The sequence below is a fragment of the Athene cunicularia genome (genome assembly GCF_003259725.1).
Source record: "Athene cunicularia isolate RWA chromosome 14 unlocalized genomic scaffold, athCun1 chr14_part1, whole genome shotgun sequence".
Lineage (NCBI taxonomy): Eukaryota > Metazoa > Chordata > Aves > Strigiformes > Strigidae > Athene > Athene cunicularia.
The window spans coordinates 16648118-16674238 of NW_020799118.1; the positions used below are offsets into that span (position 1 = coordinate 16648118).

Genomic DNA, 26121 nt, shown 5'->3' on the forward strand with positions numbered 1-26121 from the left:
TGACTCTGTGGGTTTTCTCTGATGTGGCAGACAGGCAGCAGCAGGCAGGGCTTTGTCTAGCAACTTACTGCAGGGATCACATTAAAAATACTGATTAGAGAGACGGATTAGAGAGCTGGAGGCCCCTGCTCTGCAGTCCCCACCTTGTTAGGAAAGGGCCTGGAGTGCATTCTGGGATTGGTGTGTGAAATAGCACCCCGTGCTACCCCCTTTCCCAGCACCCCTGCCTGCAGCAGGCAGGTCCTGCTGAACCAGCAGCTGGTGGTGGTTGACGCAGCATCTTCCCACCTGAGAGCACTTTCTTGGGATTTCCTTACTCAGGGATTCCCTCGAAGCTTTTATGTCTTGAAAAAGCTGTGTGTGGAGAGGCTGTGTTTTGCTGTGGGGCTTTTTTGTTGTTTGCTTTTTGAAAGGCATCCTTCATTTCCTATTTTGGCAGCAAATGGAGGAGATATGGCGTGAGATGCGCTGGATTATGGATGCCCTGCAACACGCCCGGTACAAGCAGCCCTCCTGCGGGGTGTCTCTCAGCGGCTTCCTCAGCGAGGCTGGAGGTCCAATGAAGGAGAAAACCCGATCCACCTCATCCCACCTCGACTACCTTCCCTCCCCAGCACCCTCGCCGGAGACCAGCCGTAAACTCAACTCTGGTAAGGACCTGGCTTTGCAAAGCTGTTGCCAGGTGGGCTCAGAGGGCTACCGGTGCTCGGGGTGACAGGGGCGCTGATCTGGCTGGTGCAGGCAGGGGTGCTGGGAAAGGGGGCAGTGTCAGGTGCAGGCAGGGCCAGTGTCAGGCGTACAGGCAGGGCAGTCGGTCTTGGTTGGGGCAAGACCTACTCCGCCTGTGTCTTGGCGAGTGCAGCACGGGTATGCAGCAAGGGATTAAATGCTTGGAGTTTACTTAGGCTCCATCTGGTGCAAACCCCAGTGGGGGTTGCAAGTTTAAGCCCCTCTTTGCTTCTCTTACACCCCTTGCAGACTCACATGGGCTGTCAGATGAGGAGGGCTCCTCGGAGGTGTTCCTGGCCACCGACAGTGACTACGACTCCAGCAGGGCACAGAGCCCCAAGGAACTTGACCTGGTATACTCCTCCTCGGGGCCCGAGTGCTGCAGCAGAAGAGTTGCCCACACCCTCCGTGACAGCGCCCCGGATGTCCTGCAGACCCATGAGCTCAAGACCCCACCGCCACCACCACCACCGCCGGAGGAGCCCCGGCCACCCCCTGAGATCTACGACAGCGACTTCGTTCTTCCCAGCCGACAGATCGAGCTGCTGCGCATCACAGAGAAGCGACAGGCATACTGTGTTCGAACCAGCAGCCTGGACTTTCCCAAACCGCTCTGCCAGGTGTCCAGAAAGTCCTGCCCCGGTTCCGTCGATAGCTCCCCGACGGAGAGCAGGACCACGGGCCACTGCAGCCAGCTCAGGCTGGGGACTGGCTCTACACCCAGCCCTGAGCGCAGCCAGGGCGGGCAGGGCTCTGAGCCCATCTTCCGGACGCGCTCAGCTGAGTGGACTCAGAACTTCCAGGAGCAGCTGGAGCAGCCTGGGTGCTTGGCCGACAGAGGGAAGAAGCCGGGCTCTGTCACCTTGTGGGTCTGCCCTCAGTACGAAACCGGACTCTCCAAAGAGACCAGTGTTAAGGTACCAGAGCCTGCAAAGGGCAGTGTTGCAGCTCTGCCATGCCTGGACGGAAAGGGCTGGCAGGATGGGGAGGCAGGTAGCAGGGACTCACGTGTGCCTTGCCTGGCACTGCCTTCTCCATCCTCCGCCGTCCCAGGGGTGAGGTCTCCTGGAGACCTGCAGCACTCCTGCCCTCCATCCCTGCATCCCTGCGTGCCTGCACATGGCTCTGCAGGGGCAATAGCCACTGCTGCAGAGGGGGTGAGCCAGGGCCAGGGGTAGTGTATTTTTGGGGGACAAGGCAGTGGAGCTGTGGTTCAGCTCTCGGTCCATGGTTCAGCAGATGACAGTAGTTTAGTGCCACCCAGCATGGGCAGGCAGTGAGCAAAGGTCACGTTGTTGGATTTCCCTTGCCGTGTCCTAGTGTTCAAACACATCAGCCCCTCAGCCAAAATCCAGCTATCACCCCCTTTCCCTGGCCCTGGCCCTTCCACAGCCTCCCTTCGCTGGGGTCTGTGCTCCCCCTGCCCCAGCCCTGTGTGCCTTTGGGAAAGGGAGAGCAGGAGGTGCTTGTCTCCAGCCTGTGAAGGGGAGCAGACAAAGCTGCCTCCTTGCTGCAGGTGTTGGGGTCCACTGGAGCCACTGTCCAACCTGGTTCCTCTGTGCAAGGGCTTTGCTGCTGAGAGCTGACCCCCCATCACTCTCACCTGCTCTGGGTGAGCATGTTGGAGACCCCTCCAGGCCATGCATCTCCAGGTGCCCCTCTGACTCTGCCATCTCCTTTGCTCCCAGCCATGAAGCTCCTTCCCCTGTTGAAATTTCCCTTCTGACATTCCCAGTGCCCAGAGCCGAGGCTGATGGAGCAGCCTGAGAGCAGTTTGCCCAGAAAATGGCAGAGGAAGGACAGAGCCAATGGGATGATAGGTGTTATTGCTGGGGAGTTTTGATGGCCAGTTTCTCCACACCCAGGGGGGACATTAGAAGCAGGGGGGAATCTGACTCGCAGTATTTATTTTCCATTTGAGAAATTACCATAGATTTCTATGCAACTGAAGCGCAGTCCTTGGGTTCCTGGCGGGCTGCCCACGTGGCTTTTGAAGTTGCAAAGCTCTGGACACGCCTGCTTGAAAGCATTTTACGATGTTCTTCTCAAAGAAAGCCCAGTTCAAAGGAAAGGCTCCTCTGCTGGCATAAATCAGCTGAGCTCTGTGATGATTGTTCGGAGCTGGCAGGGTTCACGTGGGCCAAGGGCTCAGACCACCCTGCCGGGACACTGCTCGCGGTGCTCCGCAAGCCCTTACGGATGTGCCAAAGGAAACCGTTGCCTTGCCTGGGCAAGGATGGATGTCCTGCTTTAGGGCCTTTGAAGTCAAGTAGCGGGCTCCCGACAGTCACTAACAGCCAGAGACCAGATTTTCTTGGCTGTATTTGGGATTTGGAAGGCAGTCCCCAAGGAAGTGGAGAGGGACAGTGAGGGTAGCTGTTGGTGGGAGAACCCCATGCTTGTGAATGGGATGAAAAGTAGCACCACTTCCCAAAGAGGCTACAGCTCAGCACCACTAGTTTGGCAGAGCTGTTGTGGTTCAGCTGGTCTGACAGTCTGAATCCTGCTCACGCGAGGGACTTTATTCAGACCCTTCCATGGTGCCAGGAGCAGGGCTGGGACTGTCCCTCTCCAGCCACAGGCAATGGAACGGTAAGGCAGCCTGAGTGGAGCGGGAAAACCGTAGGTGACACATGCAAGTTGAACTGTAAGGACTCAGAGAGTGCGGTGGAGGCAAGAAAATGGTGCATGAGTTTGGGCCTCAGCATGCCAGGCATCCCCAGGCACAGTGTGCCCATGGCTTCACACTGGGCTGCTTCCGTCTGCTCACTGGACACCACTGGGACAGCTGTGCCTCCACCCTAATGATCACCGCTGTAGGACACACTGTGTACTGTCTCTGACCCCCAGTTCCTCCTCATTCCTCCCCCTTACCATCCATCTCTCCCACCTTTCTGTTTTTGCAGCTGCACATCACCAGCCAGACGTCCGCCGGGGAGGTGGTGAAGCTGGTGGTGCTCGAGATGAACGACATCTCCCGTGGCGTGCTAGGTGGCTCAGCCGCCTTCTGCTATGGCGAGGAGCAGCTGGAGCATTTTGGACTGGTGTTCGCCTCCGACGAGAGTGAGCGGTGGCTTCCTGATGACTTCATGCCTCTGTCCCTCCAAACTAGCCAGCCTGAGGGGCGGTTCTATGTCCGGATCAAGGAGACATCCCCTCTGGTTCTCCAGTTTGGGCCAGCGACCACTGTATGAGAGGAGGAGAGCCGGCCAGGCGGCGCAGGGACCTCGGCTTCCAGAGAGCAGACAGCTCGTCTCTGATGCTTCCTTCTTCCACAGACACCCTCTCATCAGGCGTCCGCGGGGTGGAATGGGATCATACTGGGCTGTGTGTTATTTGTTTGTGGTTTTTTTTTTATTTTTTTTTTTTTTTTAACCAAAGAGACATCAAGACTCAGTTTTTCTGACTGCAGAAGAGGAGGGTGGAGTGCGGAGACCTCAGAGCTTGGGAGGAATCTCTGCAGGAATGGAATTTTTGAAAGTAAACATTTTTAAGGGGAAGGGGGGGGGGAGAGAGAGGAAAAATATTACAAGAAGAAGCAGCAATACCTTTTTTTTTCCTTTCTTCTTTTTCTGAAATGCCTTGTTTGGGATTCACTGAAGGCAAAGCCACAGAGGCTTGCTGGGGATGGCTGTGGTGTCAAAGAGGAGAGGGCAGGAGTCACAAGGACAGCACTGAGAAGGGTGTTTTCCTATCTGCCCTACTTTCACTGTACCTGGAGAAACAATTCGTGCACATAGTTCTTGGAACAAAATTATATTTTTCTTCCTTTCCTGAAAAATTTAATAATAGTTGTGCTAGAGACACTGGAGTTATGTAAGAGATGAAGACCCTTTGACTTGTTTTAAAGGCAAAAGCAATCCACGCAGCCAGCCCCATGCACACACAGCCATGCACACTGCTGTGTTGATGCCACCACGAGAGGTTTGCTATAGGGCATCTACTGCAACACCCTGCACACCACCCTGGGATTTCCTTTCCTCCTCAGTTGCTGTTTTGTTCTGGTGATTGTGCTTGGCCTCTCTTGTATGTCCTATAGCATGACATTTTGTTAGCTACTAGGTCTCTTGTTAACAAGGTTATTTTTCTGATCTCCTGTGGTCCATAGTAAAGATGACTGCTGCTGACTGAGTTTCACTCTTTTCCTTCTTGTGGCTTGATGTGTAGTGTTCCTTCTTCCCCCAAATTAGCTCTGATTTCAAGGGCTGGGCTCATCTTTCCCAGGAGTGTTTAATGGGATGCTTTCCACTCCATGGAGGTTTACGTTAACACGCAAATCGCATGTGTGGGAGCAAAGTGCAAGTTAAAAATGTTTTTCTAGGCTTCGATGCTCTGTAAGGCAGTAAAATAAGCTTTGGCATGCAGAGGCAGTCACCTCCACGTGGTGTTGGAAGCCGGATGATTGTAGGGCCTGAGCATCTGCAGTTAAATGCATTAATCCAGTCCTGCAGCCTCCACCAAGGGAAGAACACCAGGAGAAGAGTGAGGAAGGCAGTGAGAGCCCACAGCTGTATTGCAGCTGGCGCAACATGTTCAGGCGAGCAGCAGCAAGCAAGGTGTGAGGCTGGTGGTCCTTCACAAGGTGAGGCTGGTGTTGCTGATACCCCTTTAGCAGCCACCTTGCTCACCTTCTCTTTGCGTGGAGGGGTTAAGGCTGGGCAGCAGACCCCTGCCCCAGGATGCTGGGGTGAAGGCAGGGGCTCTGTGGGCGGCCACGTGGGATCTGCCTGCCGAATGCCGTTGCTCCTCGGTGGATTGTTGTTTCTTGCCTTGCTGCAGAGACCCAGCGGCACACTGTGTGGTGTGGGCAAGAATATATCCCAGCACGAGCCCTTCGCCGCCCCACGTCAAAGCCACTCTGAAGGGGAGGATCATGTGCCAGCCCCTCAGCTGGTGCAAATCAACAGCACCGCATTGACGTCAGCGCAGACACCGCCATGAGACATGGAGGAGAGCGGCAAAGAACATTTAAAAAGGCACTTCTCCCATCTCCTTTCCCCTTCGCTCATCTCCTGTCTCAAGTTAAACCAATCCCATTTTCCCAGGTCAAGGGGGAAGCAGGTTGGTGGGTGTAGATGTTCCCCTGGAGTCTGTCCTTGTTGGACATCCATAAGCATTGACACCCCAAAGAGGCAGGAGCTTCCCTAGCAAGAGCCTGTTCACACGCATCACCTACGGATGCTCAGAGCCTGGGGCAGAGAAAAGGGAAGGCACAACTGGTGGGAAACTATTAAGTGGCTTTTTGGAAGTCACAGAGTGAATTCTGTATTGGAGCAGGGCTACGTACAGAAAGCTACATCTGTGTTCCTGATGCTCCTGAGCACGAATCCATACAACTCTTGCTGCCCTTTTATTTGACCCCAGAGGGGAAAAGGGCCTCCCCTTTTCTTAAGCAATTGTTCCTCCTTAGAAGCCCTGCTCCCATCAGGAGAGATGGAGCTGTGACCCAGAGCCAGGTGCTGACTCTTTGGCTGGTGTGGACATGGGGCAAGCTCGACAGCTAGACCCTGCTGGGATCTGGTTACCCACATTTCTCGGTACAGAGAGCCCTTGCCCATGGGAGGATCTCACTGGCCATGCAGTGCTTTTCTGCAGCAGTTTCTCTGGCTGCATAGCAGCATGTATCACTTGGCTGCAGGGAACAAAAGCAGTAGGGGGTTTCACAGGAGCTCCGCCCCTTGCCTGGAAGAGGAAGAGGGAAAGAGGAGGGGCCTGGGTAGAAGCAGAGCTGGTCGTAGTCAGAGTGGGAAGGGTGGAAGTTGCATGGGAGCAGTGTAGAAACTCCCCTTACCAGGGGGTCTGGGACATGTGATGTCCTGATGGAAGCTTCACTCCTCCACCAAGCACATCTTCAGCCCCATGAGATGGACTTACAGACACCTCTTCCCTGCCCTGGTAAATGGTACATGATAAGGCAGGACTAACCTTCAAGGCAGGACTGAAGAGCAGAGTGAAGAGGGCCTGAGTGAAGAAGAGGGGTTTCTGGAGCAGGGTCTCCTGCATGTTTCTTGAAGAATGGCACTTGCATGAAGGTTGCATCTTTTCATGTTCTCCTTTGCTCCCTGGGCAGCTTCATGAGCACATCCCAATGTTTTCTTTCCAAAAAGGTCTTGAAGCCTTCTTGCCCTTCCCTGTGGCCAAGGAGTAGGAGCGGAAACTGGGTAGGCTCTGTATGCAGCAGTCTCTAAGGCTATAATCTCAGTGCTAAGGGCTGTGGGGAGCCGATGTGGCTGCTGGAACCAGCCTGGAGCCATGAGGTCTTCACATGTAGGTTGGTTTGAAGTTTTGAAGGCTATGTCATGTGCTCTTAAGCAAGATGTTGTTATGGTTAAGACTGGGGCTTAGTGGCTCAAGACCCTAAGGGGCATTGAGGCTTGGGGTTAGGTGTCTCAAGCTTTGCTCTGTCACTTCCTCACTCACTTGCAATCTGTTCCCCTCTTTCTCCAACCCAAAGAAAGGTGGTGAACCAGGTGGTGGAAGAAGATCTCCGGAGCGCCTGGTCTCAGCCCGTCTCTCTCCTGGCACAGGGAAGCAGTGGAGGTATCATTTTTCTCATAGCAATCCCTTTTCCCCAGTATTTTAATGAGCAAAGCAGGTTAGAATCCAGGAGGGGCCTGTGGGGGATGACTGTGCCTCTCCAGACCTGCATCACTGGGCACAGACATCACCATCCCTGCTGTGCCTGTGTCCTGCCAGCCACAGGCACTGCCAATATCTGGGCCCAAACACTGCTGTGCCCACAAATGTATGCACCCATCCATGTGCCGTACACCCCCCTGAGCTCAGGAGAGCATCCCCAGTGCACAGTAGCCCCCTCCACACTGATGTGCCACCCAGACACCCTGCACACACACACCATCCCTGCCTGGGTGCTGTACCCCTACCTACTGCAGATAGCCCCACACACTTCTGGATGGGACATCCTTAAAAAATCTCACCTGGGTGAGGGCAGATGTGAGCAATGCGTATCTGGGAGGTGGGGCAGAAACAAAGCTCTGGGAGAAATCGAGAGCAGACCGTTGTTCACAAACCTGAGCTCAGGAGAAAAGCTCGCTATGCCAGAACTGGTCGTCTCTGCTGACCTTGATCCAACAGCAAACCAAATGGCTCTGGGGTTTGCTTTCCAGCTGGCAGCATGCAGGGTCTGAGCGCAGCAGTGGGCATTGCATGGGGATGGTTTCTTACCTTCCCTGGGAGGCAGCAGCCAGTCTCCTTGGATGGAACCTGTGGCCTTGTCTTTCAGACTCTGTAGAACACCAGAAGATGACACTGCAGAACGATCTGTACTTTGTGAGGGGTTTTTGTCCCTTTGTCAACATCACTTCCATCACCAAAAGCATTTAAATGCAGATCAGTGTATCAGTTTTTGCTGTTGGGACTGCAGTCCAACAACCAGGTCTTCTCCTCTCTCTACTTGGAGGCAGACCCAGGTCCAGAAGCTCATCAGGAGAAAGCTGGCATGCTTCCATGAATGTATTCATTTATATCACCAGAAAAGCCATGCCTGCGTGTTATTTTTCTCACAGGGAAGGGTTGGTTTTTTTTTCTTTTTTGCCTTTTTCTTCCCCCTCCCCTTTTATTTTCCCTGGGATGCTGCTTCTCTCCCTAGCTCTGGTTAGAGGGGAAAGCTGAAGAGCTACCCTTTCTATAAAGCAGTTGCAATGTCCACAGAGGAGAGATGCTCTGAGCCTGATCTGTTGAAGTCAGTGGAAGCCTTTCTTCCCTTGAACAGGAGGTGATAAAGCAAGCAGGAGCCATGCCAGCCATCCAAAACACAGTGGAAGTTCCAGGGCTATTCCAGCCCATGCAATTACTAAATTAATTATTGCTCTGTCATGTGTAGGAACTCTGTAAAATTACTGTGCAGTTACATGGACTGTTTACCCACGCAGCTTATAAATAGAGTTGCCGTATAATTGAAATATGGTGTGTTCGTTTTTATACTGCATGAATCAAGGGGTTGTAGAGTGCCCACACTTTCCATTCCCAGCACAGATGCCCACTGAGGACGTAGCTCCACTGAGCAGCCACTGAGGGACTTTTGGCCTGAGGCTCATGGTCAAGTAGCCTTTACTCAGACAGCCCAGGTTACTCTGAGAAACCACACACTGGTCTACTCTGTATGCTGTGGGCAAAGCCACTTCCCATGTGGAACCAGGACGGACAATGCAGATTTTAGACCGAGATTGCAATTTCCCAACCACAAAGACACTTGGATTGGAAGAGATGAGAGTCCTGGTAACATTAGCACCATTGGAAAGCTCCAGCTGACTTTGGTGTGTCTAGGATTTTTTGGCTTGAAGTTCTCCAAAGCCACCTATACACCAGGCAGAAAACAGCTCTTCCCACCCCATGAAAATTCCCAGGACACAGGAAAGTCTTCTGTTCTCTAAGCAACCTGAAAAATAAAACATCATGAAAACACAAACTGAAAAATGAAAAGGTAAAAAGTCATGAGGAAGCAATAGTGCTTTATTTTCTACTTAAAAACAAACTTAATTTCTTTTTTTTTAACCAAACATTTTCACTTGAAAAACCAAAACACAGAAACAGGCCAGTGACTATCTGCAAGTTTGTTCTTACTCAAGAATTTTGGAGGAGGCTATTTGTTGAAACCAACAATCCTTTATGAACATTTATGTTATGGCTAAAATCTGGTGGGAAGAAAAAAGAAAAAAACAACAGATGATGTGTTAAAACGTTTTTATATGGTTATTCCCTCAAGCTCCAGCTTAATCCAATATATCGCAAACCACATGCTTAAAGCTGAGCATGCACTTTGCTGACTCAGGCTTCAAAGAACCTTTGGAGATGCAAATGTGTTTGTCCTCAAGTAGTTTAATTTGATCTGTAAATTAAGATAGCAACAAAACTATGGTTTTGCTCTTCTTTCTTTGACTTTTGAGCTGCTGGATGACATTCCTAGGCTTGTTGTGCTTGAAATGGGGTGGTGAGCAACAGGAGCTACACCCACCAGTCGAGAGCAGAGCAGCATTATGCACGTCCTGCAGCTCCTTGCTGGCTGGTACCCGCTTTTCCCCTGATTCAGCCCCCGGGAAGTCCCAGACTGGCGCTGGCTGCCCAGCCCGCAGGAGATCACAGCAGCTCCGCCGTCGAGGTGCAGTCTGCTGTGGCAGAAATAGCTGCAAGTGCTGCTCCCGAGCCAGCTGCATTCCTCTCTTCCCCCAAAGCCCCGTGTGGTGCTGGCCACAGCCAAACCACAACAGAGCACTCTGCGCAAACAAATGTCACTGCTCCTGCTTGCAGTTGTAGAGGGACCATCACCATGATGGTATCGGTTGACCCAATTACCAGCATTTTCCCTTAAGACAGTTAGTTTCCAACAATGCCTCAAAACTGGAAATTAAATGCACTAGGTGCTTCCACCGAGGTCCTGGAAATCTATCCCACTCCATGCAATGCAGGTCCTGACCATGCTGCCTGGAGAAGGAGGCAGAGAAGGGTGAAGTGTCCCTGAAAGGATTAGCAGCGTGTGCTGTGGTTCACGGGTGAGTGTTGTGGTGGGGAACATAGTGGGAGACGTTATCTGCCCAAGTGTTTTGCTATTCCCAGACCCAGTGCTGTGTTCCTGCTCCTTCATGAGCAACACAGTTAATTGATCTACAATAAGAACCAACCCAGCCCGGTCCCCTGCAGTGCCGCTCATTGATGCAAAGCTCAGCAGCTCACAGGGTGAGGCTTCCAGACAACAGCACAGCTTAGATGAGGGCGCCACTTGTGTGCATGATGGATTTTTCACTCTGCCCACAGTTTACCCGGTAATGACACCACTAAGCCAAAACCAGGCACTGAAGTCTACTCAGTTTATCTTAAGGGATATGGGAAATGACCAACTAATTATAGATCCATATATCTTTAAAGAGAACGTCCCTTGGGTGGCATTTGGTAGAGCAGCTACAAATACCATGTATGTTTGGGCACAGAAGCAAGGGGGGGAGAATATGCCAGGGTCCCACTGTTGCACCCTGCAGCCAGCATCAGTAGAACATGCGCATGGCTGACACCACCAGGCTGTTGGGCAAGTCCTGGCCCTGTCCACTTGCATCCTCTTGCGGGGGGTGCCTGGTCCTGCCAGCCTGCCCGTCGCAAGCACCGAGTGAGAAACCACAGTGAGGTGATCGTAGCCAACATGCTCAGACCGGGAAGGAGGGTGGGAAGAAAGAGGTGGACAGCTTACCTGCATGGTGGGACCCAGTGCTGCGAGGTATCACCAAGGGATGTGGCTTCCTAGGTGTCTAATGTAGGGCCCTGCAAGGGGAAGACCCTGTGATATGGTCTGCAGTCACTCCGCTCTAGACTGAGCACTGAGTGTGGATTAATGGTGCACCCAAGCTGCCACAGGGGTTTAAATCCCAGGTTTTGTTGCTTTGACTGTAAGCAGAAACGTATCTTTTTGCACCAGGATGAAGCACAAATATTGGTACAAATTCTAGGGTTCAGGATTGACTGGCTCAAGGCCAGCTGGTGCCATGTGCTGCCATGGCAAGCAGAGATGGAGCCATGCTAGCAGAAGGCTGTGGCCACTCGCTGCTCAGGCCTGATTGCACAAGGATATGCATTGTGGTGCAGTCAGGCAGCTTGCGTGCTGCCAGGGATTAGGGTTGCTGGATACCCACAGGTTAAGTAAAACAGAGCTAGAAGATAGAGTCTTAGAAGAGTCTCTAAGAAACACTCATTCGGACAATTTCATGGTGGTGTTTCCTTCCTGATAACTTTCCCCGCTCTCCTGCTTTGCTAAGTTAACTCAGGGCCAAGTCTCAATGAAGTCAACTGGAGAGTTGCCCTTGGCACTGGTGGGACCAGAGATTTGGCCTGGGAGCAGGCTGCAGGGCAAGGGTGATCTGTGGCTGCAGGGAGTGCCTCTCCCAGCAAGTGCATGTACATCAGGTCCCTCAGCCCTTGCCATTGTCTGGGTCTTGTTTTCTGGCCCAGGTTGTGATGGGAAGCTGAGGAAGGACACTTGCTCCCTCCATTGGCAGCTATCTCCTGTTTCCATGTGTGGCTGGTACAGGATAAACCAAGCCCTTTTTGATTTGTCACCAATTGCGGGTGACTTCACGAAGCCAAGCTCTGTTGCGCCGTCATGCACTGGCTGAAAGCAGCTTTGATCTGGGTGTTTAATGAAGATGTTAATTGATAGCACGTGGGGAGGAATTTGAGCTGCTCTGAGCTGTCTCCGAGCCCCTCAGATCCCAGAGCCATCATCCCCTTCAAAACAGAACAAAAAAAAAAAAAAAAAAAAGTCCTCTCCAGCTCTGTTAAGCTCATATTACTGGCAGGGCTGAGCTAGAGAGACCATGTGCACCATCGAACGCCTTCAGCAAATTAAACCAGCGTCAATGAGAGGAGGAACAAGGCACTGCTGTCCAGATCCTGTCCAGACTGAAGCAAGACAAGACGCAACACGGGACAGCCGTGGGTCCTGCTCTGCTTGGCGAGGCTCCCGCGGCATAACTCCACTCCTGCAAATGCTTGTCCCCAGTGGAAGGGAGACTCCTGCCCTCTGGGACTCCATGCCTTCCAGCTGAGGATCCCTCAGTCCCAGCGCTTCAGGGAGCTGGAGACTTTTCAGCGCTCAGCTCCACACATTCTGGCAGTCATGGCTTGCTGCAGATTCTGTCCTCCTCTGCCCAGACGTGCTCTAACCGCAGGCAGCGCCAGGGCCTGTGTAGCTGGATCTCGCATCCTTCCGGACACGCATTTTTCTCCTAGCTGATGGTGCGCATCCAGCTCTTGCCACTGCTGGCGAGGTCCTCTTCCCAATGGGGCTGTGCGTTACCTACTGGCAACCAACTGTGACCTCATTGCTCTTCTGAATGACTTTGTGTAGAAGACGCTTCCATTCCTTACCTGATCCAAGATACCTGCAGCCCACCTAGCCACCCAGCACACTGCTGAGAGACTTGGGAGGACGCAATATTTTGAGACCTCTCCTTCCTGTCAGATTGGATTGAAATTGGCTGGTGGACTGAGAAGTTATTAGGAACAGACACCCCCAGACAATGTGATTGCACAAGCTTCATTTCCTTAGAAAACCAGGCCAACAGAGCAGGAGTCTGTCAGTAAACATGTTGATTCCAGGGTCTTTTCTGCGCTGCTTGCAGGAAGGAGCACATAGCGCTGGCACCCGGCCTGCAACACCAAACGCTGCCTTTCGCTCGGGGACGTCTGGACACAGCTCGTCTGTCGGAGGATCGGCAGCGTTTGAGCGGAGGGTTGTGTTGCCCGTGGCTCTTGATGACTGCCAACAGCCCAAAGCTCTCCCAAGGCAGGCAGGGTGGATGGTGTGGGGTGAGCCACTGATTGCAACCATGGTGCACAGTGTGCAGGGTGGGCATCGGTGGACTTGGACTCAGTCCTGCCTGGCAGACATGTTAGACTCCACCGCTGCCCAGAGGTGGGCTTAGACCAGGACATCATGGTGCTTGTATCCAGAGCTGTCCATCCTCCACACGCAGAAAGGTGCAGGAGGTTGAGATCTCCCCAAGGTATATGGTCCCTGCACCCCAGCCTTCCTGGTTTCCACCTTGCCTTCCAAGTGGGGGTCAGAGCTGGGAATCTTGGGGCATTTTCTCCCTTTCCTTTGCCCAGAGACTTATCCCTGTGCTTCCCAGACCCTGGAGTTTCAGCCTCCCCGCAGCCAGTCTGGAGGAAGATCTCTTGCAACACTGGAATGCTCTGCAGTCATTACCTCCCTCCCTAGAAATTTTTGGGGTCAGAGGACATAAGTCTCAGTAATCATCCAACAATGTCAGTGGAGCTCCGTTGATTTACACCAGCTGAGGATCAAACCCCTCCCATTCCTCTCCCATATTTAAGATATTTTCCAGACTTCAGATGTATACAGAGGAGGGAGTTGATGGCTCCTGGGTTGTTGAAGAGGTTCCAGCTTTGGTCCTGGACTGGGGTAGCATGAATATGGTGGCTACCCTGGCTCTGCCTCTACGTGGAAAGCCGTGCTCCCGCGGTTTGCTGGCTGTCGAGCTGGCAGACTGGCTGGGACAGGCATTAGGGAGCCCACACACATGCTCAAGGTCTCTTTGGTCTGAGATGTGGCTTGGTCACCATTTGTCTTGCTTGCCAGCACAAGCACGTTCCCTCACATGCTGTTGTTGCTCTGTAGCGTGCTAGGGACCCCACTGCCTTGGTTCTTCATTTCTCCAGCCACAACAAAATCCAGCACACTGAAGCGTTGTATGGTCAGTCTCAGGGCTCACAACATCTCTCCTCAAGCCTTTGCCAAGGACACCACTGCCATGGAGCCGGCAGAGCAGGAGCGGCACTACTGAGCTCAGGATCCACCGGCCGGGGACAGGAAAACCCAGTCACCTAGACTATGGCCCTGTCTATCTGCAAGAAAGAGGACACCCACGAGCACTGAGGAAACCTCAGCTTCAATGTGTAACAGTGAAAGTTTATTCTGAGCCCAGTGTTTTGGTCTGGGCAGCTGGGCCAGTATTGAGGGGAAACGCAGTTAATATTGCTGATAGCTGGATCCAATTTATAAGGCGCTCAGCAGAGACAATCATCAGGGAAGGAGACAAATAATCTTCAGGCAATTAAATTTAATTGTTCCATCTGAAGATTATTTATCTCCTTGCCTGATGAATGTCTCCTCGAAGCGTCTAATAAATTGGATCCAGCTATCACTGATAGTGGCTGCTTTCCCCTGGCAGCAGGGAAGGGTGTGGAGAGCAGAGCAGCGCTCAGCTCTGTGTGTTGCTTAAGATCTGTCACCTCAAAACATCTTTTTAGCAGACTTGAAAGTGTCCACAGGCTTTATCAATACACTGCTCTTATACAGAGAGCTTGGCAGTCCTGGGTTAGATTGTTCAAAAGCTCCCAGACCAAGGTGTTGGGTGGAATGAGTTCCCACATATTAGGTTACAATGTCAGGCAGCAGTGAAGATTTGGAACTATGTCTGTCTGTCTGTCTGTCTGTCTCCACTTCATTAGCTTTTGGTTTGTCTGTCTGTGTAAAGGGCCGAGGAGGAGGGAGCTCTGCAGGCTGGAGATGCCTGAGAGCTAATCTGCCACAGCACAGGAGTTGGGAGAAGGGTTTCCCATGGGACTGTGGAGCACAGCACCACTCCTGGGAACTCCTGTGGGTCTCCCTGTCCCTCCCAGTTGAACATCTTGAGCCCCAAGCAGGTCAGTTTATATCTGGGGCAGGACCTGTCTTTTTTAGCACACTTCTCCTCCCATTGCAAATATTAGACTTGTCTTTGCAGTTAGCCCTTTTTCATACGTTTGCTTGTTCATAGCCTATGTGCAAATAGGTCTGCACTGGTTGGAGGGCCGAACACATACATCCAACAGGCAAAGTAAGGCTAGCCCAGGTGAATTAAAGTGAAGAAAGTATTGGAAAGCATCGCAGTCAGGAAGTCATCGCAGAAAGGGAGAAAGTGGGGAGTGTGTGAAGCTCTTCTCTCAAGAGAAGAAGAGTAACTGTGGAGCAAGTTATGCTCTGGATGGTCTGATTTCCAGGAGGCAGCATGCATAATCCTCATTTGACATCATTTAACCACCTGGACAGTAGATTACAGCCATGGTCATGTTCCCAGAGCTCCTGACAGACAGGTTACTTGACCTGTGAATACCTTGTCACACAAGCCTGTCCACAGCTTGTTATCAGACCTGATTACAGGCTCAGGACAGTGGTATAAGCCTTGGGAGTCTGTGGGTGTTCTGAGGGACTGTGGCTTTCTAAAATCGGGTCTCTATTCACCATCCAACCGTTGAACAGTTCAGTAGTATTTAATTAGCATACAATAACTGTCCCATTGAATTTGATGGAATACATCATTTTGGAATGCTATTTACAGTGCTGGTTTTCTTACAGAAATCCATGTGTCATAGCTTTATCCATTATTATAGTCTTTTAAAATAGGCAGATGTGCCTTTCATGGCCAACTGAATGTTTTATTAATGGGCTAGAACTATCAGATGTATTGTAAATCACAGGACGTAGCCCCCAGTCTGGTGCTTCTCTCCTCCAAAATCCCAAGGCAAGTGAGCTTAATTGCCTGAACAACTTGTAATGAACCATGGGGTACATGCTCACTTCCTTGCTGTAAGAGCAGATTCTCCCAGCCCCAGTTGTCTTCTCTGCCCTGCCATCACTGTCTCTCCTCCTGACTGCATATGCTTCCCTTTGCCTGCTCTGGAGGGCATGCAAACCTCCAGTTGGTGCACACAAACCTTCACATTTATATATAGATAATATACCTTATCTGGGTTGCTCTGCTCCCTTGACTCCCTCTTTTCAGTCCTGTGGTTCATCTTTCACCTGTCCCTCTCCTCTCCACCCTCTGCCCTCCAAAGTCAAGGGCAGGAGCAGGGTACCTGAGACCTCTCCAGCAGAGACAGATTCCCCAGGTTGCATCTTCATTCAAGCCCTCACATTTTGTGCATGTTGCACACAACTGGGTCCTGTCTTGCTTGAGCCAACAGAGCAGCATCTTGCTTCATCTGAATATTCGCTAACAACTTTAATGAGCTCTTTTGGAAACATTGAAAATGCTGCATGGGTGATCACGCCATTGGAAAGAACCAGGAAAGGCAGGGAAGAGACACGCCAAAAGCGAAAGCCAACATCAGGCTGAAGGTTTTGTTGAAAAGCGTTTGGCAAAGATGTGCTGCCCGCAGTCAGAGCCCGCCCAGCCAGCTCCAGGATCCAGGCACGTGTCAGGGCTAGCAGGGGCCCACCCAGGACTCCTATAGCCTCCGTGCGAGCGCCAGGGCTGTGCCCAAGGACACCCCAGCCAGAGGCTCAGTTCAGCATTGCTGTCTTCCCAGTGGGACCAAGTTTTGGCAGGAGCTGCCTCCTGCCCTCCTGCATGTTCACCCCAGCACAGGAGCTCCCGTGGGATGTTCCCAGCAGCCGTTCCCCAGTGAGCAGCTCTGCTGCTCTGCACCAGCCAGCGTGTTCCCTGTGGAAGCATCAGTGGAGCACCCAGACCCTCTTCTGCAGACAAGCCTGGCAGGTTTCATGCCTGGCTGATGACAGAAATACCCTGTTGCTGCTAACAGTGAGCCTACCCAGTGGCCAGGCTCACCAAAGTGTGAGTAGAGCGTTTTTGGAGGGTGTCTGTAACAACCTCAAGTTAAGTGCAGCACTACACGGCTAGCACTTGGGATGATGCTGTCTACAATGACATCTTATCTGGATGAAGAGTGAGCCTGCGGTCTCTGAGGGTTGCTCCTGAAAGAGGCTTGGAGACCCACTGTCTGCAAAGGGAGGTGTTCTCCATGGCTGGCTTTGTAGAGGTGTGAGGGACCAGCCTTTGGCCCAGGTGCTGCTCCCCAGAAGCATCAATGTGCAGGGAAAGGGGTGGGGAAGGCCAGAAGGAAACCATCATGGTTGGAAAGCACTCAAAGATCTGTGACTAGCAGGAGTAGCCCATGGACAAAGGAAGCCATGGTGGATTGCAGACAGGGAAGACAGCAAGAAGGAGGCAGTGCGGGGTTGTGCATGACCATCTCCACGCTGTGCATCTGTAATGATAGCACTGGACGTGAGCACAATACTAAAATCCTAGATCTGTGCGTAATACTCCACTGGGGACAGATGTCCTGTCTTGTTTTGTACACTGTAAATGCAATATCTGTCCCAAACCCAAATGATTCCCCCCATCCAGCATTGTCCCCCCTCCCATCAGCTGCAAATGGCACAGATGGCTGGAAAAAAAGAATAGCTATTTTTAAAAAACAAAAAAACCCCAACCCTGTTATTTCTGCATTTTTTCTGCGTGAGGACACTTCCTTCCTTCCAGGAGAAATCAATCCAGTACCAAAGTGTTAACCGCTTCCCAGCCGTCTCCTCCATACAAGGTGAAGTTGTGCTGGCCCCTGGCAAACAACTCACTGTGCTGTGCTCCCAGGCTGTCCCTCCTGGCTCTGTGGCTCATGAATCGCCCCTTGTTCCCTGGGGAGAGGGACGGAGGAGGCTGGTGGCACAAGCAAAGTCATGGCGAGCCTTCAAGAGGGCCGTGTGGGTTGCTGGAGGTGCTGGACAGAGAAGGCTCCAGTCACGCAGCAGAGCAGGAGAGGGTGAAGGAGCTCAGCCTGGCTGTCTGCGTAGCTGGCTGCCCAGCAGATCAGGAGCAGGATGAGTCCTTGGCAGGGACAGCCCGCTAGCAGCTCAGAGGGGCTGGACGGGCTTGCCAGCAGACTGCATCCTCGTGGGACTGCAACACGCTGGCAGGACATACCTTCTAGCAATGCCAGGGACAGGCTGAGCATTACCTGCTCCTGCATGGGTGTTCCTCATGCATCCTCCTCTCCCAGCTCAGCAGACCCTGACAGAGACTTTGGGGTCTCCTGTCAGAGGTGTTTAGGAGCTTGAGAAGGGGATTGGGTTGCAGAGCCAGCTTGGATGCTTTAAAGAGCCTCTCAGTGCTTGTTGGTGGAAGTCTTGCTAGCAAGGGTTGTGTTTCTCACCATGAGCAAGCTTCTGGTGGGACGTGGAGTCCCTCTGACCGTGGCCCAAACAATTTCAACCCTCTGCTAGAGGTTGAGTCCATCACCTGAAGAAGATCCACCAACAAGGAGCTGCCTTCCCTTTGCCTCAGAGAACAATGTTTCTGTGCAGGCAACATGGAGGAATCCCAGCAGTCCAGACCCATGCTGGAGCTTCTGCAGGACCTGACCCCAGGCAGGAAAAGGAGTTGGAGCTACCAAGATGCTGTGCAGGAGGTTTGAGCAGATGTGATGCCACAGGTAAATAAGGCCAAGAGGCAGCCAGGGGAACTCAGATGTTCCAGCAACCAGGGAAAGAGGGATGTGTAGAAAATGACCAGCAGTGTTGTGCTGAAAGGTCTCCTGCACCACACAGGAAGGGGTGGGAGGGATCAATGAAGGAGCATCAAAATACAAATCAAAGCATTATGTTCAAACTCCACCATTTAAATAGCAACCATGAAAATGAAGTATTCCCCAGGCTTTGAGACCCATCTCATGATTTAGGGAAGGAAGAGGGGATCCCCTTGTGATCTTAGAGCTGTGGGGAAGTGGAGAGAGGCTCTCAGCCCTTGGGCCAATGGTGGGGATGGAGTCCCTCAGCACCTGAATGACAAGCAGTTTGCTTCCACAGGTCTCTGGAGGTGATGTTGCTTGGTGAGCATCATCTCTGCCCTCCAGCACAGGAGTGGTTTGTGATCCCCAGCCTGAGCACTGCCCACTTCCCTGTGCCCCAAGGTCCCTGGTGGCAAGAGCCTTCGTGCAAGAGCTGGGCCGGCCCCTTTGGAGAGGACGCACTCCTCCCACACATCCTCCAGGCACCATTTCACAAGAAACTCTAGGAAAAGCCCCAAATACTTGGATTTTGCTGGTGGAAGAGCTGTTGGCAGAGTGCTGCTGCCTGCAAAGCTCCTCAGGCACCTGCCTGCAGGAGGTTGTGCACAGTGGCCCCACAATGGCACAGATGCAGGTGGGATGAAACTCCCCTGAGGGCCCACCGATGCCCAGAGAGAGCGAATGAATGTTGACCAGCGCAGGGGAAGAACAGGGCAGAGGGGGTAGGAGCGGGCTGTGCTGCAGGACCCTCCAGCATGGCCATCCCATCTGGGCCATGTGCAGCTCCCTTGGTGAAATCCCCATGCAAGGAGAGCTTCCTCCACTGAAGGAGAGCTCACTTGGCAGGACCCTGTCCTGTCACTCCTCAGGATTCAGCTGCCCTTGGGCACTGCCTTGGCCGAAGGGACAGTACCACTGCCTGGCTGCCCCCATCTTGGGAGAGTGCTGGAGATGGAAGAGGACGAGGAGCTTCAGAGGAGCAGCACAGCTATGAGGATGGATGGGGATCAGGAAGGATCAATCCAAGCTGAAGGGATCTGGAGGGCTGGAAGATGCAGATGGGGGGGTGGGGGGGGTGGGGGTGCTGGTGATTTGAGCTGAGCTGGGGCTCCGAGCCCTGGTACAGAGCTGAGGGGCTCGGGAGCTGGACCTGCCGGAGGTCTGTGTGGGGGCTGGGGGAGACAGACTGAGGTGCACTCAGTGGGGGCTTTGTGTGCACAGCCCGCACAACAGCTGCCGGCAGTATGGTTGGCTCCAAAGCTGGTGTTGACAGTCCTTCACTTTTATGGGAACTAAATTTACCCAGACACACGCAAAATCAAAAAAAAAAAAAAAGGGAAAGAAAAAGATAGGGGGGTTGGAATTAAAATAAATTGCAGCAGCGCCAGCATCTGCTCCTTTGTGGCACAGTCTGGGTTACGGAGAGGGGAGGAGAAGTCCCCAAAAGGGAGTAGCACTGGTGTTTACTGCAGCCCCAAAACATCCTCCGTTTGCAAGCCGAGTGTGTTTTCACCGTGTTGCCTCAGGAATGCTTGACATCCAAGATGCCAAAGAAATGTACCCACCTGGTGGAAAATGAAAGCCCAACCAGTTTCCGTGGGTTGGTCAGCGGGCATGTTTGCTAGCATATAGGGGCAATAATGCACTGTGTTGTTAAGGGAGAGGAGACCTGCTGGAATCAAAGATGATCCAACAGAAGGACACGGTACTTGAAGCTTTTACCTCCTTCCTTTTAAGATGCCCTAGAACTTTTACTTAAAAGCTTGGTTTTCTCTTCCCTCCCATGCCCCCAAGCCAGAGGCATGCGATGTGGTGATGGTGGTTTCCTTTGGTTGGTTGGTTTCTTGTGTTTGGATGCCCTGTTTCCTCTAAATGCAAGGCAGCAGACCCAAAGCATAGGCACAAGGCAAGACTATCCAGCTGGTTGCAAAGATTTCCAGGTCAAGCTACCAAGGTGGTGCTTTTAAAGGCAGAGATGCTCTGGAAGATCCTCTACCATTTAAAAACACACTGTGCCTGGTGCCACGTGGGCACATCTGCCAAGACAGTGAGTTCAGAAAGGAAGAGTCACACACCCTGGGCATTGCATGCTTGTTTCTCCTTCAGCGAGCATCACGGTGCAGGCATGCCCTGCCTGCTGTGCAGGCAGGCTGCAGGCATCAGCAAACCTGTGTTCCCAAGGTGTGTACAGCCCAGCCAGTACCGAGAGGTGTCTCTTTGCCCAGGGTAGCTTGGAAGAGCAGGGATGCTGGCAGGTCATGATGTGTCTGGTGCTGCCTCAGCGCAAGTATCCATCCTTCTTGCTGAGGGAGCCCACTGCAGCGTTGCTTGGCTCCTCAGGGGTTTTAAGTGTCTCTCTGCAACAACACAGGCCAGGCCCAGATTTCCATTCAGAAGATGAAAAAACACCCTTATTTTTAAATATCGCTACCACTTTCATGGACATTTAACACTGTAAACAAACTTTGCAGCCACGGTTTACAGAAAGCCTACTTGTCAGCAGGGTTTGTCTGCCGGCCCCCCAGCAGCTGCAGATGCATGCTGTTCCCCAAGCTGTTTGATTAAACTGTTGTCCAAACAGAGGAGGAGAGGAAAAGGTTTTACTGGTTTCGTGTGCGGCTAGAGAGAAAGAGAACCAGCGCGAGTGGGCACAGTTTTCAGAAGTTCAGGAGATCTCTATTTTTAGCTGCCTGCCATCTGATTTTTCCAGATGACAAGTGCAGCGCTCTTTCTAAAAAATTGAATTCTTCTTGGGTGTTTTTGGTTTGATCCCTAATTTTTTAATTAAAATGAAGATGCTGAAAACAATTAGTTACTTTTTAAAAACTGTAGCCAACAGTCTCTTTTGCTTCCTTCAGCTGTGATGTGACTGGGGCCAGAAGTTATGCTCCGGACAGAGGTGAGAAGATGGCTGGCACTGATTTGGCATTTAGTGGGTTTGTAAAATGAGTGAAAATTACACCAATCTGGGAGTTATTCTCTGAGGAGTAAGTGCAGCCTCCAAGATGAATTCTGAAGTCCATAGGAAGTGCTGTCCATCCCACCAGGACTGGACTGAGCTGGGGATGCAGCTTGCGATGCTGCAGCCTCTGCCAAAGTATGTGCACATTTGGAGTGTGAGGATGGGAGCTCTTCCAGTCTGGCAGTTACTGTTCCTGCTCCATGCACTCATCTTGCATGCACAAGTAGCTGCTCACTGCTCTTCTGCCCAGCTTTCCTGGGCAACACAGCTTGTCTCACCTGGTTGTCGCACTGAGAAGTTTGGCCTGGGCTGACCCATGGGGTTTGCATGTGTTTTACTTCTTGCAATAGCCAGCTGGAAGGAGCTGGTGACTCCAGTAATGCCACCACTGCAACAATGTTGGTTGAAGCAAGAGCAATATGGATGTGATATAGGGTGATGGGTGCTTCACACGCCTCCTTTGGTGGATGGGAACCACTGCTGTGCACAGAAAAGGAGAAAATCTGATGGCAAATACATTCGCTGATACCTATAGTCCGTAGCATTTAAATAAGCCCATACCTTTTCTGCTTTACAAGGCTGGTCGCACACCAGGTTTGGTTATGGCAGTGGTGTTGCCAGCACGTGTGGTGTTTGTGCTGGTGCTTTCTCATCGAAGCCCCAGTTTCTGGAGTCATGAGATGTAGCAAGGTTTCTGTTTTCACTGGATAATCTCCCAGGCCTCTCAGCTGTAGAGAAAACCGGTCCATCAGGAAAGAAATGTGAAGAACACGAATGTGTTTAATTACTGCCTGTAATCGGAGCTCTGGTTCTGGGTGGCCAAGCAAATCCCTGTCACCACTGGTAGCACCACTGGCTACAAACCTGGAGTGATGCCTCAAAACCCAGTATGGCTGGTGTGGATAATGTGAGGGTCCGTGAACATCCCTCTGGCCACAGAAAGGCCAGGTTGCTCTTGCAGCCCGTGGGAAGGCTATTACATTGCCAGAGCCAGGGGAGAGCTCACGTGCAAACTGGCCTGTGGCAGGTGTATGAAGCCAAATCCTCCATCGCCTTTGCATCCTAAGAGGGCAGTGGATACTCACAGGCTCCAGCCCTCCTGTTCGGCCACCGTGGGCATCCACCCACCCCTCTGTGCTGTGCCGCTCCGGCCCCTTTCACACACACCCATGGCCTGAGCACTGGGAGGTATGGGCAGCCCAGAGGCAGCAGGCACGCTCCTTCGCGGGACTTCAAAGCAGGGGCCTTTGTGTGCATACGTGTTTGTTCCCCTCCCCTCAGTATGGCTGCTCTGATCGATGTGACATCACCTAGAGACAACGCGGGGGGACCAGACCCCACCATTGTCCCCGGGCTGGGAGGCGATGTCCGTCTCCTAGGAGGTGGGAGCTGGGGCTTGCAGGCATGCTTTCATCTCCCTGACCTGCCCTGCTGGCAAGAGGGCTCTTCCCAAGGCACCGGCCTGGGGAGAGGCGTCCCCACTGCACAGCAGAAGGGACACGAGTGAGAGACAGACAATGTTTAAAGACATCATTAAACGCCCCCACCCTGGAAGCCTGCATTTGCCAGCTATACACATCTGTTGCTTTTCATTAAAGGGAGCCTTCTCCTTTTGGAGGGGTGTGTGCGTGTGTGTGCGTGTGTGTGTGTGTGTGCACAAGTGCATGCAAGTGTGTGTGTGCTCGGCCCTTCCTCATCCACATCCATGTCTGCACCCGAGGAGGAGGGTGGGAGGCAACCCTCAGCCTCTGACTTACTGGGAGCTGCTGGGTTGGGGCACACAGGGACAGCAACGTGGGAGCCTCCAAGTTATCTAAGGGTGTCAGGGAGGAGGTAGCTGTCCTGCTTGGATCCTACAGAAATCGGACTGGCATCTTCCCAGACTGGGAGAGAGAAGGTGTCCTGAAGCTGATGGCAGAGGAGGAAGACTCCGCCTGGGCAGGGTATGGAGGAGGGCTGAGGAACATGTTTCTGCAAGGGCCAAATATTTGTAGCTGGTCTTTTTTTAGCTTTATGGGGGCAGGGGACCTGTGGCCCACTCTAGGCAGTGGTCAGGTTCCCCTAGACTTTCTTGTGCTACAGCAACATTGAGGGTCAGTTCCCCACACAGCCTTGGACCCCTTTCCTGCCTGCCGTGGAGAAAATCCCCAAATCAGCTGGTGAGGGGGAGTTGCCCTCGCCTTACACCTTCAGAGAGGCAGGTGGAGGGGTGGGATTGGGTGAGAAGAGGACTTTCTCTTTCAGAAGCTGGCTGGAAGGGAAGAGCAAGCAGATGCCTGTCCCATGGACAGGAGAGGATATGGTGCATCCACCTTGGCCACAGCCAAGGGCAGGCTACAAGCCACAATGGAGGCAAAGTGGCATTTCGATGCCTGGTCCTTGCCTTGGCTGCCCAACACAGACAGCCCTGTGGGAGGAATTTATGCTAGCAAGCTGTCTGGAAGGACCAGTCTGCCCCATCATCTCCCAGTTGAAAGGAGAGACACCAACACCTTGTGCAGTGCCTGGCTTCCACTGGGGGTGTTTTCGGGCAGGGTCTGTCCTCCTCCAGAGAGCAGGGCACCTAGTGGTAGCAACCAGTCCTGGTTTTGGGCAAAGTGGATGAGGAGGTGGAGGAGCTGGTCTCCCTGGTGCCCCTGCAGGCTCCCACCCAGGGCCAGGCTGCTGTGTCAGTGCAGCCGGCAACAGGTTCCCTGAAAAGATCGAACGTGGCTGAAGAGGCAGACAAGCATGCTTCATCCTCCAGCAGCAGCTGAGCAGGCAGGGACCCCGCTCCATTATCACAGCCTCTTCTGTGCTCCAGCTGCCCAGCGAGAGGGACAACACCAGCAGGGAAACCAGGGGTACCCCCATGCTGCACCTTGGGGGTCTCTGCACACACATCCCTGGACCGATAGCAGGAGACACCCCTGTGTCTGATACAACTTTGGCAAGTGTCTCAGGGAGGATATTTGTCACCTAGGCTGGAGTCAGGCACAAGTGACTCATGCTGTCTGCCTCCAGGAGATGCTGGCTGTTGAAGGGTCCCCACTGACAGGGCAGACTGACAGAGCTGAATGCCCTTCTGGTGCCCACTGAGGCCGTGCTAGCTTTGGGGCTGCACTGCAGAGGGGAGTATTCCCTAGAAGGTGGCATCCATGGAGAGCAGAGTCAGAGGACTTGACCCCAGCAGTGCCAGCATCCACTCAGAGCAAGGAACAGGACAGGTGGGTTGGGGTCGGGTCTGGGGGACGTGCCCAGTATACTGTCGATAAAATGTGTGCACGAGGGAGTAGATGGAAATGTGAAGAAGAAAAGACAGTGGTTTGAAATCTCAAATTGAAAGGGATTCCTGTTCCTGCCATGGTTACCTGGGACCATCCTTAAAGATCTGCTGCCACTGCTGGTACCCTTCCCCATTTCCCTCACCAGGAGCACCACTGACTTGCCACAACATCTTAACTGTGGGCAGGAAGATAATGTCTGGGTTTTGACAGGCTTTAAGTCAAAACTCCCCTTGTTAATAGCTATAGACACACGGTGCTCTCAACATTAATGGTGATTGAGGCCATCTCCTGTGACCATAATGGCCTGAGCTGAGGAGACCACTTGCCTCTTCCACCTCATAGTCTCTCTCAGAAACTCATGCCAAGGACTGGCAGCTGCTGAAAGCAGATGTGTGCACGGCATGGCAGGACTGTTCAGGCCTACACCAGAAGTAGCAAGCTCTTCTCTGTAAGCTGGAAATCCTTCCACATCACCCCAACAGGATATCTAGCAAGCCTTGCCATGTGGGCAGCCTCCCCAAAAGGGTTTCATAAAGCAGCTGCACTTTGCAGTGACGTAGAGCAGTGTGGATTTGTCCCCACTTCTGAAGCAGTTTACTTTCAGAGCCATGCATGGAGAGGGGTTGGGGGTAGGAGAGGTAAGCTCCAACCAAGTGCCCACATGACCTGTATTCTCTGGGTCATGCAGCCCTATAGCTGGAGTATCTCAGTGCCATGTTCTGCCTGATGTGTGATGGTAGAAACAGTGGTGAGCTGCCCATGCTGAGCAGTGACAGGGCTCTTCCAGACAGAGGCTGGACATCTGCATCTTGCACTGCACTGGGGAAGACCTCGGAGTCTGCCATTCACCACCTCTTGGAGGCATAGGGCATCTCTGCCTGCAGGAGGAAGAACATGGGCAAAACAAATTGCTCAGGGAATAGGCTTGCATCACTCTTCAGGTGTCCAGATGATGCCCAGAACTGGTGTCACTGGGAGGCACTAGGAGGGATTATCTTGCATGATCCAAGGGAGGCAGGTCTGGAGAGCCAGAGCAAGGTCTTCAACTGTTGACCAACATGTGCAGCTCAGCTCCAGGATGGGGACAACATGCAGGGAGGGGTTTTATTTAGATCGGAACTTGGCAATCAAACACTAGCATGCCACACTGTCTGGGACACACCTGCCTGGCAGACCAGAGCAAAAATACCCACGGCTTGCCTCTTCTGTCTCCACGGTGCAGTGGTGCTCAGTGCTACACGTGCAGAAGGAGCAGGGCAGGGTGGAAGGAGCTGAATTGCTCCTCCAGGCAGTCTCTTCCCCTCAGTGCATGCCGCCCTAGGAAGCCCAGGCTGCCCCACAGAGTGT

General features: G+C 52.7%; 1 protein-coding gene across 11 annotated transcripts in view; it reads left to right on the forward strand.

Annotated features, from left to right (window-relative positions):
* Positions 1-4892, forward strand: part of LOC113485713 (ankyrin repeat and fibronectin type-III domain-containing protein 1-like) — a 255680-nt gene extending 250788 nt beyond the window's left edge. For 6 of the 11 annotated variants that reach the window (XM_026859096.1, XM_026859100.1, XM_026859099.1 and 3 more), the window contains 3 exons: positions 440-650; positions 979-1646; positions 3636-4891. In XM_026859096.1, coding sequence (XP_026714897.1) covers positions 440-650; positions 979-1646; positions 3636-3923 — 1167 coding nt within the window. In that variant the 3' untranslated portion in view covers positions 3924-4891. Of the gene's footprint in view, positions 1-439; positions 651-978; positions 1647-3635 lie in introns of all 11 variants that reach the window. The other 5 variants (XM_026859093.1, XM_026859094.1, XM_026859103.1 and 2 more) reach the window with 3 other exon arrangements.
* Positions 4893-26121: the final 21229 nt, after the last annotated feature.